Source organism: Bidens hawaiensis, unplaced genomic scaffold (assembly GCF_021521415.1).
Source record: "Bidens hawaiensis isolate Kalapana, Puna unplaced genomic scaffold, B.hawaiensis_p1.1 tig00016852_1, whole genome shotgun sequence".
Classification (NCBI taxonomy): domain Eukaryota; kingdom Viridiplantae; phylum Streptophyta; class Magnoliopsida; order Asterales; family Asteraceae; genus Bidens; species Bidens hawaiensis.
Genome location: NW_027492556.1, coordinates 423,662 through 437,610, shown reverse-complemented (window position 1 = coordinate 437,610; position 13,949 = coordinate 423,662). Strand labels below are relative to the sequence as shown.

The window sequence follows — 13,949 nt, the reverse complement described above, 5'->3', positions numbered from 1 at the left end:
TATATAAACATACATGAACAAACGTAAACGATGGAAGTAAACTTAAATGAACACAAACAAACAAATAATATTTAATTATTTAATATTAATATGTAAATGAACATAAACGAATGTTCACAAACGTACAATGTGTTTATGTTCGATTGTTAATTAAATAAATCCAAATTTTTATTCATGTTCTAACAAACAAATTTTCCGACTTAAAAAAGTAAAGAAGCATGCCCTAAATAAATATAAAAAATAACAGACCCAAGAAAGAAAAAAGAGAACCCCCAAATAAAATGTCCATTTGGTTTTGATTTCATTCATAATAATCCGTCCGTCATGAACTCCATCCGCCGAGCAATCACCGTCCAACAATACCACCGCCTCCTCAAACTATCCTCCACGTCAGCCGTCCAACACCAACAGGCTTCTTTCTACAGTACTACTACTACTACTACTACCACTACTAGGGCACCGCCAACGCCCAACACTACTTCAACGTCGCCTAAACCCACTCAGATTCCCTGGCAGGCGAAGGTGGTTAACTCGGTGAATCTGATCGGCCGGGTTAAGATTCCGGTTCAGTTCGAAGCTTCCTCTGATGGAAAATGCTGGGCCGGCACTATCATATCGCAAGATAATGAGTCATCTTCCACTTCTCCGACGTCCTTTTGGTATAATTATATTATTATTATTATTATTATTACATTTAGTTGATATGTAGCAAATGCAAAAAGTAATACTTTAGGTCTCATACTCTGTTTGTTTGCATTTTAACTGAAATAATCCAACAACTTTTTATGTTCATGTGCTAAATCATTAAGAAAATTAGCATGTTTGTGTTCGTCTTTGTTTATATTTATATTACAAAATTAAGTTACTTATGTATTAATAATGGACCAGTGGCACTACACATAGCCTAAGTATGTGTGTCTCTCTCTGTTTTACTTACCGAGAATGAAATAGGCTGCTTGGTCTACATGTGCTTGTTGCTATTCTCTTATAAGGGCTTTTTCACTCTGGTATTTTGGATCTTAACTTTAACTACTAAATTCAGTTACCAGAAGATAGGATGCAAGACCTTAAAACAGTTCATAAGAGTGGTTGATATGAGAAATGTTATAGAATATGATTATTCGATATTGTTACTTGATTTCTTAATTCACTTTAAGATGTCATGAAATGTTTTTGTTGATCCATGGACTAAAAAGAGTTTTAATAGGTTCAACCCGATTTCTAAGTTTCACTTGAAGATATGTATGCTTTTCATGTTTATAAATCATGCACATTGTATGTAACTGTCTATTTATACTGTGAGTATACATATATTTTTATCTGTAGTAGAGGTGCACAAACTGCTTCCAAAGTCATCACCTGTTCGGGTTTTAAGGGGTTTTTGACCTGGTCAATTTGGGTTAACCGGATTGGGCTGGGTTGAGAGACCGGTTTTTTGTGCGCCTCTAATCTGTAGTATATTATTGCTGGTGTTTGTGTAGCATTTCTAGTCTATTTTGTTTCTCTTAGGTTTCTATTTATTTGTTCCTTGTTTCTTATATAATACAGGATTCCAGTAATCTTTGAAGGTGATCTGGCACATATTGCAATGTGTCATCTGAAGGAAAAAGATTACGTGCATGTTGCTGGTCATTTAAGTGTGGATGTCCCGCCATTTAAATTAAGTGAAGTTCAAGCTAACGTCCAGGTACAATGGTAAATAAGGCCTAAAAATAGTTTTATTCTAAGTGCATATAATTATACAGGTGATGGCGAATACAATCAATTTTGTGGAAAATTCTCAATCAAAGAAAATCTATGCTTCAGTCGAGCTGCATAAGCCTTCTAAGATATCATTGAAGGAACCCGACTTCATATCTATGCAGCAGGACACATTGTCAAAGGTTGAAGATGATTTCATATTCTCATAATAATTTATTTTAGTGAATTTTTAACACATTATTATTTGTTTTTTCATAATCTTGTCTTGATGTATATTTCAGAAAAGTGCAATGGATATTGAGCCTAAATCATCCCCAGTTTATAATTCAAATGAAATGAGACATTTGCATTCTGATCATAAAGGAGGTAAACAAAGCAGTTATGGTATGTGATGCATTTTCTCTTGAGTTTTATCGTTTACTTGCTTATGACAATGTGGATGGTGGGTATGATATAATAATTTTCAACTCTTTTTGTATATATTTTTTCAGGTTCATGGAGGGATCTTTTGACTAATTCCAAACTGTGGGTTGATAACCGTGAAAAGAAGAGCAAGGGCTTGGTGATTATTTTCTATCAATCTACCCCTATGTATAATAATGTCTCAGGCATGAACCCGTACACAACACGTGTATTCGCGGGTTGACACAAACGCCACCCATTTAACCTGAAAATGAAGCTTTTTTATTTTTTTGCATATTATTATTTTAAAGTTTAAAGTTTACATATTAGTTGTGTTTTTTAAAGCAATTATGTTTTACACTATGCCTATTTGTTTTTGTACTTTTAAACTTTTTCCACATAAAATGCTCGTGTAGTTTTAGACGTGTAGTTATTACATAAAGCACATTTTAAACATAATTTTTAAATAATAAAAAAATAAACAAATGAGTTAAACGGGCCAACCTGTGAACCTGCTGGGTTGACACAAACACAACCCGTTTAACTAAACATTTTTTCGGGTCAACCCGGCACAAACCCAGAAAATATACTCGAACTTGAACATGTCACAAACCAGAAAGTTGTGTCACACATGTGAACTCGAACACGGGACATGTAATCGTGGGTTGACTCATACACAACGCGTTTAACCCAAAACTAAAGAATAATTACTTTTTTTGCGTATTATTATTTTAAAATTCTGAATTTACATATTAGCTTTCTTTTTTAAAGCAATTATGTTTTAAACTATGCCAATTTATTTTTAAACTATTGAGTTTTTCCAAAAAAAAGTTATCCAAATAGTTTTAGCTATTAGTTACATAAAACACATTTGAAGAATATACAAATGAGTTAAAACGGGTCAGGGTTGACACAAACACAACCCGCCTAGCTAATTGTGTTTGCGGGTTCAATACAAAAGTGACTCGAACCTAGGGGTGAGCAGAAAACCGAAAATACCGAACCGAAACCGAATTAACCGAAAAAACCGAACCGAAAAAACCAAACCGAAGCATTAACCGACGGTTTTTTTTTTGTTTTTCTGAAAAACCGAAATTTCGGTTTCGGTTCGGTTACCCATTTCAAAAATACCGAAAAAAACCGAACCGAACCGATTAACTTTAAATATTAAAATAAATAATTTAAATGATTGTTAAATATATTTATACTAAGCCATATGCGACAACAACCGAAACAAATTAGGAGTTTGTTGGTTCAATAGATTTGTAAGAGAAATTAGAGTTTGTGAAATGAATAGTAAATGTTAATATGTATTTTTGTACATAGGAACTAGTCGCATAAAACAATTAATAGAACAAAAATAAACAAAACAAAAAAAATAAAAAAAAAACGAATATAACCGAACCGAAACCGAAAACCGAAAAACCGAACGGTTTGTATATATGAAAAAACCGAATTTTCGGTTTCGGTTTCACCCAAAAACCGAACCGAACCGAACCGTGCTCAGCCCTACTCGAACCCGTTTAGACTAAACCCAAACCCGTGAATATCATGATAGGTTTGTGTCATCTCAGAAATTCTCACCCCTAGGTAGGTTGTGTGATGGGTCAAAAAGGGGTTGAAACTTGAAACCAGCTTGTTCAGGTTGGGTAGATGTAGACCCATAACACATTCATTATAAAAACTTCTAAATGAATAATATGTTATATTTTGTTACAAAGCACCCTAGAAGTTAGTTGACTTTTAACCCATTTGACTCGTTTCTTGTTTTAGTTAAATCATTTAGCTTAACCCGTTTCTATACTCGTTAAATTTGGCAGGTGAAACCTAATTACCCGGACTTCAAACACAAAGACACTGGTGTTGCACTGTGGCTTAACAGAGCTACACCGGTGGAGGTTTTACAAGGACTTAATCAACTAGAATTTTTTAGTCAACCCAACAAGAGCTTTAGCCAAACTAACATGAGCTTTAGCCAACCTAACAAGAGCGAAAAGGGTATGCATTTTTTAACTCATGTACAATTGGTTATCAATTTTTTCATTGTTCTTGACATGTATATTGATTGCAATGTAGATGGTGAATTTTGGAAACATTTGATTGAAAATCCTAATAAATGGTGGGACAACAGATTGGACAAGGTACTCTCTTTCTTACACAGTCACACACATTTAAAAACACGCATGTAAATAACATCTTTGGTGGGTTGGTTTGACACAGAAAGATGCGAAGGGACCAGACTTTAAAAACAAAGATTCTGGTAAAGGTTTATGGCTAACAGATGCACCCTCATGGGCATTATCCAGCTTACCACCTGTGGCAGCTAAAACCGATTATGTAAATACGAAAAAGAAATGGGCCTCTGTATAATTTCAAGTTCAAGATTCAAATCTGACTTTCTGGTATCTCAATGGAAGACGGTAGATCTGTTTTTCTCCCTCTACTTTTACGTTTTAATTCCTATTGTTTTGAAAGTAAGGAGCTTTTAACTTATGTAAATCTGAATTTGCATATTTATGATGGATGAAGTAACTGCCATGGCAGATATTTTGCAAATTTTGCTCGGTGATCGTCTCAATATAAGTGTAAAAGTCCCTCTTTATCATGAATTCATGACAGGTTTTGTACATTTTCTTGAATAAGCAAACACTATGTTTTGAACACATTAGATTGATCATTAATGTCTGCGACTGTTAGTCTAAAATAGGCTAGAGGCATGCTTGATTAGTTAAGTGCCTTACTATCTACCCACACATACACACGCATGCGTGTGTTTATAGATATTAGTATTCAAAGTTGTAGTTGTCATGCATGTGGTGTTAATCATGACTATTAACAAAATATTGTTTACTTGGGAATTCATTTATCAATCATATAAACTTTGATTGCTGTGGAGGCCCTCTTATGTGTTTTTGTATCATCTTTAGTTTCTTTTGTCATATTTTATAAATTTTACAGTAAGATTGACAAAAAATCGAACCAACAGCTTGGCTCATGATATAACTTAGAAACCGTTAAAACCGAATTGTAACACCCATATGTAATATGTTAATTTTTTTTATTTAAAAAATTATAGCAATATCATTATCAAATTAAAGACAATAAAATGCTCATTTTTATGGTGCAATTTTTTATAAAAAATATTAACGTATGTAAAAGTTATGGCCGTTGGAAAATCGTTTGTGGGAAGTTATTTACAATTAAAATGAATATATAGGTAAAGATGAGGGTCCAAAGTAGTACTATTCCTTAAATTTACAAAAGTCGCTTAAAGTTGATGGGGCAATGTTGTAACTATTTTAAAACATATTTTTTAATGGACAAATTTGTCTCTCTCTTACATGCTATATAAGATGTATATTATGCATTAAAATTTGTAAATCCTTTAAAATTAAGGTGTCTTAATTTGCCCCCCTTTCATACATTATATATAGTATAGATATAGATATGTAACTAATTTGTTGTATTCTAAAATGGTGTTAAGACATCAACATTTACACACGTTTAGGTTACATTATTACGTATAATAAAATTGCATTACTTCATATTGTCACAAAATATATACTAGCCCAAATTGTGATTGAGATTAATACTTTCAATGATTTTGACTTTTTTATCGTCATGTAATCGTGCTATCAAATATAACATTTAGGAATCGGGACCACGCATCTTGATGATATATTTTATAATTATAAAATTTTCACAAATAAAAAGGTTTGTACTTACTATTGTGGTTTACAAATCGCTTTTTCAAACTGATTGGTACAGCGGGTTTATGTTTTGAAAACCCTAGTTTTAATGGTTCGATCGACGATTTAGAACATAAAACCAACCTTGTAAGCAGAACAAGTACTCATCTAACTTTTATTATTGGGATTTTTTTTTCATTTTAAAATTTGTGGTTATTTATATGTGTAATTTCTATCAACCGTCTTTTCATTTTAAGGAAAAAGGAAAGTTTAATACAAACTAATTATGTGTGCAAAAGATTATTTCAAAACTCGTATATATTGTGAGAATCTAGATCTTTTAGATAATTTGATTAACGGTTTAAAGTAATAATGATATTTATGTAATTAAGTTAGAAGGGATTTATAATTAAATAAAGAAAAAAATATACCTATACAATAACATCAACCCAATCAAAAAAATCTTATTCATAGATAAACTACCCAGGGGTGGACATAACAGCAGGGTAATTTTCGCTAACCTTTTCGGCGATAGTGTTCGTTACAATTTTTCGTCGGTAGTGTACTTTTTTTATAGCAGGGTGGACATATATATGTCGGTTTTTGTCGGTAATGAAAAAAATATAATTTTACCCATATTTGTTTAAAGCCCAACCAAATTAAAAGTTAAAACCAATTAAAGTTTAACCAAAGTTTAAAGCCCAAACCAATTAAAACTCAATACCACATTAACCATATTTGTTTGATTTTTCGTTGTTTAGTTTAAAGTTTAAAATTTATTTTTGTTACCGTATTTCATACAGTGTAAACGAACCACATATATAAACATAAGAATAAATAAATTGTAATACATGTTTGTGCATATTTCTCCTATTCAGTTTTAGAAAGTTTGAAATCGAGCTGTTACAACCTCTTATTTTACTTTATCAAACATTTCTATTTCGACCGCACAAATTAAAGCATTATACAAACACTCATCACCCATTCGATTGCGCAAATCCGTCTTGATAAGCTTCATTTCAGAAATTTACATTTCAACAGATGCGGTTGCAACTGGTAAAACCAACGCTAGCTTCAATATTCGATAAATCAAAGGAAAAGCGGCGTCCTTTCCGGTTTAATGAATATTGAAGCTAGCGTTGGTTTTACCGGTTGCAACCACAACTGTTGAAAGGTGTTTATTTTTAAAATGAAGCTTATCAAGACGGATTTGCGTAATCGAATGAGTGATGAGTATTTGAATAATGCTTTAATATATGCGGTCGGAATAGAAACGTTTGATAAAGTAAAAGAAGATGTTGTAATTGCTCGATTTCTAGCTTTTGAAAACCGAAGAGGAGAAATCAGCAACCAAAGTGTTTAAATACATATATTATCATGTTTATATTTTTGTTTCGTTTACATTATATGAAACACAGTAAGAAAAATACAAATTAAACGTTACCCCTGAAAATTTATTATAGATTATTCATTGGCTCACTGCACATGTCTCTCAATGATTAAGAAAACGTTTCCAAGTGACCCACGGCGGCGGGAGAATAAAATGTGTATTATAAAGATTAAATTAATATGTTTTAACTTTCAGGCAATCTTCCTACATTTCCAAACCAATTAGAATTCTCCTACACAAGGACACAACTCTAGAGTCATTACGTACCCATTTAAAAAAAACGACAACTGTTATCATGCAGCCTAATATTAAGTTTAGTCTTCCTTTTAATGCTGAGCATCCAAGATCTTTGTTTATACAACTTAATGTTGAGAAGAGCTTTTACACACAATTTAATTTTTAACCAATGAATCTACTGATATGACGATTTACATATATGTAAATTGACGATCGCTTTGAAAGATGGATGATCAGTATGGAAATTTACACATATATGTGTTGCATATAATATACCGTCATTATCTAATGTTGTGCATAACTACATGGTGTAGACACATATGCCACTCGTCTCAAGACAAGCCGTATTCTGTGACTTGGTAAACTTCGTATGTTGAAACCGTAAAACCTTTCTATTCCAAACGGTCAAACTGCCAAATCAACCTATAACTTTTGTCAATTTATCAGTTGAGCTGGATCTTATAAACTAAACCACAAAACCTTTAAAATCCAAAAAAACAACTGGTGGTGGCGTACACTGTGCATATTTATGTTTTTTTCATATGTAATCAACCATGTGTTTTCATAAATACGAAAAAGAATTATATATCTTTAACCATAATATTATTATTCTTATTATTGAATAATCATCAAGCAAGCTTTTTATAACTAACAGGTCACCATTATTTGAAAGGAAACAAGAGCAATATTTTAGTAGCCATAAATTGATTAATGGCATAGACTTTTATGCCAAAATTGACCTTAATTCAAAAAGATTGGAAGATGGTACTGTTGACTTCTTTACGGTCATAAATGCATACCGCTTTTCCGACTCCCGAGTCACGCGACTTGACCATGTTTACACCTAATTAATACATACTATTAAAGCAATGAGCAATTTCCACATGTCATCATTTTAGAGTATCCACATAGGATGCCACATTATTGTCATGTCACCCATTAACTTTCTTAATCATGTCAACTCATCCACTAACCTATATTTAAACCATAAAATTTCTTAATTTTTACCCTATTCAACATTTTATCTCTTTCATCTCTTAATATATTCCGGCGAATATTATTCAACATTTGTATCAATTTTCCGTTAAGTTTGTATTTTATAATAAACTTTCTATTGTTTATCTATTTATTTCCCGCAACCTTATTATTTTTTCCGGTTATTATTTCTTCTAACCTTTTTATGTTTATTCTCATTCTTAACTGATTCTATGAAAATCAGTTTAGGTTGTAAATCATAAACGGGCATGAAGGTGATATGTGGAGATTTTACATTTTTCTGGTAAGTATTTCCAGTAAGATTTTCCGTTAAGGTTTTTCCGGCTATGTTTTATACCTATAACAATGGTTGCTTTACATTATTTTAGGTTGTTTACCCGTTTAATTTGCTGAAGATTTCATTTTAGTTTGTTAATCAAAATCTTATATTCCGTTTTTACGTTTTTCCGGTAAGTATTTCCGGTAAGTTTTTTCGGTAACATTTTCCGTCTATCAATATTAATATTATTTTTTATTATTTCAGGTAACATTTTCCGGTGAGTGTCACGGCTTATACAATCTTTTTTCCGGTAACATCTTTAAATTTCCTTTTTCCGTTAACACATTTAAAATTTTTCCGGTTATTAGTTATAATTAAAATAATCCATAATATCAATATTAATATTCTTTTTTTATTATTTCAGGTAATTGCCGACTTATATAATTTAATTTCACGGAATGATTATGAGTTTATAGTATGTATAGATTTTTAATTTTAATGTTGATGTATATTTTATTTTGTTAATTTGTTAATATTCATGTATATTCATCTTCTTGTGTTTATAAAAAATAAAATACGATTGTATATCGGAGATCCGAGATAAGTTTATCTATATTTTTTCCGGCGTGTTTTAATCTATTCGATATGAATTATCTCATTAATACCATTTATTTTGTTTGACTTTCCTTATTGTTTTAAATAACTTCATTAACATAAATATTTTAATTTAATTATACCATTAAAACATTTTATTTTATATTCTTTGACTTTTCTTAATTTATAAACAAACCGATTTTAAAGTTAATTTGAATTAATTATTTTATAGTCAATGTGAATATTAATTAATTATTTTTATAATAACAATAAACTAATTAAAATGTTATATTGTTAGTTCAAATTTTAAAGTTTAAACATTAATATTAAAGTAAATAAGTAAATAAGGAAATATGTAAATCATTAGAAGAATTAAGGTAATTCGTTTGAATATTAAAGTTAATTAGAAAAATAACTATCCATATATTTTTTGTATATAACATACTATTCAAATTTGTAATCAGTATCCATATATTTTTTGCATATAACAATGATTTGCAATTACACATTTATTTATCATTTATATTTATTTATCATTTCTATTAATAAGTATCCATTATATTTCTACAATTTCATAATTTACATAAATAGATAATCCTTATAGACAACCATAAAGATTTATAAATAGGTAATAATTATAAATTTACATCTTCATCCATATTTCATATTATAATTTACATTAATTTCAAATCATTTCCATATTATATTATATTAGACATGAATTATCTCATTAATACAATTTATTTAGTTTGACTTTCCTTATTTGTTTAAATATCTTAATTAACATTAATATTGTAATATATATTGTTTAATTATCCCATTAACACATTTGATATACTTTGACTTTCCTTAATTTATAAACAAACAGATTTTAAAGTTAATTTGAATTATTTCAAAATAATTACTTGATAGTCAAAGTGAATAATTTTGTTTGGTATTCGAAAATATTAAAGTTAATATTAAACTTAGTTTGAATGTTTTTTGACCATCAAGTAAATAAGTTAATTTGTTATATTTTTTATACAAGTTAATCTAAAAATAATTATCCATATTTTACATAATAATAAGTTGACTAAAATTTAAAAAAAATTATTACCGTGTTTTGATAAATTATAAAAAGATATGATTTCTATAAATATTACAATATATTAAAGTAAATAATTAAATACAGAAATCAGTAAATAATTAAACGAATTAAGGTAAGTCGTTTGAATATTAAAGCATCCATATATTTTTGGTATATGTTGACTAAATTGATTTAAGAAACTATTGAAGTTCTATTAAAGCAAATAAGGTAATTGTTTTTATATTAACAAAATTAATTGTCAAAGTTTAAAACAATATATTTTTAGTTTCATATTAAGATAAATAATTAGATGAATTAAAGACAAATAATTAGATGTTTTATTCTTTATTAGACGATAATTTATGCATGTTTATTAGATAACATAATTATCGTCTAATATAAACAAAATTTGTGAAGCATAGTTTATGCATGCTTATACATATAATTGTGTATTTATCAATAATAATAATTTGGAATTTAATTATATTTTGACCGAAATCAAATAATTAATTTGTATTAATTTTATTAACTTTGCTTCAAGCAAAAGAAAAGACAGTGGATACATTCTAGATTTAAAAAAAATGCATACATATTATGTTGACATTTTGAATTCAAAATATGACATTTTAAAATTAAAAGTTAGACCTTTTAATTCAAACATGGTTTGTTAAATTTTTTTCAAGATGGTAGGTTAATAACTATTTAATTCAAACATGGTTTGTAATAAATGTTTTAAATTGATGTGCAAATAAACACGTGTACTATCTTAGAGTAATAAATATTACAGTTATTGATGTGTAATAAATGTCTTAAATATAGTTCATCTTTTGAATCAACATTGAGATAAAAGTTTTGTTGAATCGACATTGTAGAATTGTTTTATTAATTTGGAGACCAATTTCCTTTGTTTGCTTATTATTGTACTAATGATATAAGTTATAAAATATTTTAACTTTTCATTTATCTTTGTTAGTCTCTATTTTTTATTCAAATAAGTTATAATGTCTTATAATTCATGTAAAAGTATCATTTATTTATAAGTACAATATTTGCATTTCATTAAATTTATATGATGTTACATATATATTATGTTTTTAAATATGTTATGCCGTGTGTAACACGGGTACTATCCTACATTAATATTGAAATCCAATGATCTATTTCTTTTAAGATATTTAGATCACTTGAAGCTTGTTAATGTTATAAAGGAAATGACACATTTGGATTTGGAAAATGAAGCTAGTGATAAATGTTTTCAAGATGGTAATATTTGATTCAAACATGTTTTGTAATAAATGTTTTAAATTGATGTGCAAATAAACACGGGTTATCATCTTAGAGTAATAAATATTACAGTTATTGATGTGTAATAAATGTCTTAGATAGAATTAATCTTTTGAACCAACATTGAGAGATAAAAGTTTTGTTGAATTGACATTGTTGAATTGTTTTATTGATTTGGAGACCAATTTCCTTTGTTTGCTTATTATTGTACTAATGATATAATTTATATAATATTTTAACTTTTCATTTATCTTTGTTAGTCTTTGTATTTGATTCAAATAAGTTATAATGTCTAATAATTCATGTAAAAGTATCATTATTTATTAATACAACATTTGCATTTCATTAAATTTATACGATGTTACATATATATTATGTTTTTAAATATGTTCCACCGTGTGTAACACGAGTACCATCCTAAATAAATACTGGAATCCAATTATCTGTTTCTTTTAAGAGATTTGGATCATTTGAAGCTTGCTAATGTTATAAAAGAAAGAGCACATTTTGATTTGGAAAATGAAGTTAGTGATAAATGTTTTTGAAGATGGTAATATTTAATTTAAACAACATTTGTAATAAATGTTTAAAATTGATGTGCAAATAACACGGGTACTATCTTAGAGTAATAAACATTATAGTTATTGATGTGCAATAAATGTCTTAGATAGAGTTCATTTTTTGAATCAGTGAGGGGATGGTTGGTAAATTTACTTCCACGTCATAAACAAGTTTGGTTTTTTGGTGGATTATGGATGAAGGTGATGGTTGGTAAATTTACTTCCACATGTTTAGATCTTCTTTTGAAATCTCAATTTTATGATTATATTTAGATTTTGTTAGTATTAAGCTTCTATTAAGATCTTTATCTTTTAAAAGACTGTTAAACCTAAGTCAATTTTGCAATCCAATGATTTTTATCTTTTAAGATATTTGGATTTTTTGAAGCTTTCTAACGTGTTCAAGGAAAGGGCATATTTTGATTTGGAGAATGAGGTGGCTGAGAAGGTTAAATGGCTTTTAAAGTGCCAATACTATGCATCCGATTTTGATGATCTACAAAGCTCTTTTGGTTCTGATTCTGAAGTTTAAGGTAACTAAAATGAAATATGTTACTTAAATTTTTGATAACTATAAATTTTGACTTTATTGTTGACTTTTTTTTGTTGTTGTATGTTATTAGTTTAATTCATATACACAGGCTTCTAAAAAAGTACAATCGTTTATTTTTCTTGGTTGTTATGACAGTTTTTTTTTGGTGGATTGTGTTTGAAGGTGATTGTTGGTAAACTTAACTTCCACATGTTTATATCTTCTTTTAGAATATACATTTTATGTTTATATTTAGTTTTTGTTAGTATTAAGATTGTATTAACGGGATTAAAATTTTTATTTTTTTGGTATTAGTGGTTTGATAGTTTCAATATACTTTGATTTGTGATTACCAATTTGATTCATTTGTTTTGTCTCTGGTTATAAAGTTACATTGTATTTTATTATTTTTGATAGGTTTGTTTGTAAAAGGTTATGATTGCCACTCTGACAATTGCTAATTGTTACATTTTGTCATCTTCTTTTTACTTCAACATAAGTAGCTACATATTTAACTATCACACTTTGTTATGACATACGTTAACTTTTTGGTTTAATACTTAACTACGTTCCATGGTTTATTTATATTTTTCAGGTGGTTAAGGCGGATGATTTTCTTTTAGGACGGTAATTTTCAAGGTCATCCAGGTAAAGTCATGTTAATATCTAATGGTTTAATGTTTTTGATAAAACAATGAAGTATTTGTATCTATTAGGTCATTATGTAGACAATGTTATTTCCTGTTTTTTTTTTTTGATGTTTTGATAAGACAATGAATGTTTATATGGTTATATCTTATGATATTGTATGGTAGTTTATATACATTTTGTTACATATCTAATGTCAACCCGTGTGTAACACGGGTACTATCCTAGTATAAAATATAGCAAATGACTGATTATGAATGAGGTTTTCTTATGCATGTCCGTTCGTTACAAAAATAAACATGTTCATATTCATTTATTTTCATCAATTATCATTATAAACGAACATGATTTAGCATAGATGATCAGGCATACGCTAGCTAAACCCAATGAAAAGTAAATATGGACGACAACGTGTTAGGCTCAAAAGGTTATTAAAACGAGATCAAATCGTAATAGGCCCAAAAAGTTTTAATGAATATATTAATTAGGTGACTCGTAGAGCCCGATGAACCAATGATTGATCTTTAGTAGAATAGGCTTTGTGATTCAAAAGGGGATAGCGGCGCAACTTGTTTCTCGCTTATCCATTAT

The 13,949-nt window shown here is 28.8% G+C and overlaps 1 protein-coding gene across 2 annotated transcripts; it reads left to right on the top strand.

Moving 5' to 3' along the window:
• The first annotated feature begins 324 nt into the window (after positions 1-324).
• LOC143552359 (protein OSB2, chloroplastic-like) lies at positions 325-4,832 on the top strand. Of its 2 annotated transcripts, XM_077042603.1 has the most exons (9): positions 325-659; positions 1,549-1,687; positions 1,746-1,883; positions 1,983-2,085; positions 2,193-2,263; positions 3,924-4,042; positions 4,085-4,101; positions 4,180-4,244; positions 4,324-4,832. In XM_077042603.1, exons 1-9 carry the CDS (start codon positions 325-327, stop codon positions 4,471-4,473), a joined length of 1,137 nt encoding a protein of 378 aa, XP_076898718.1. In that variant the 3' UTR covers positions 4,474-4,832. The 2 variants fall into 2 exon arrangements, with proteins under 2 accessions (XP_076898718.1, XP_076898717.1); XM_077042602.1 differs by having other exon boundaries at positions 3,924-4,101.
• Positions 4,833-13,949: the final 9,117 nt, after the last annotated feature.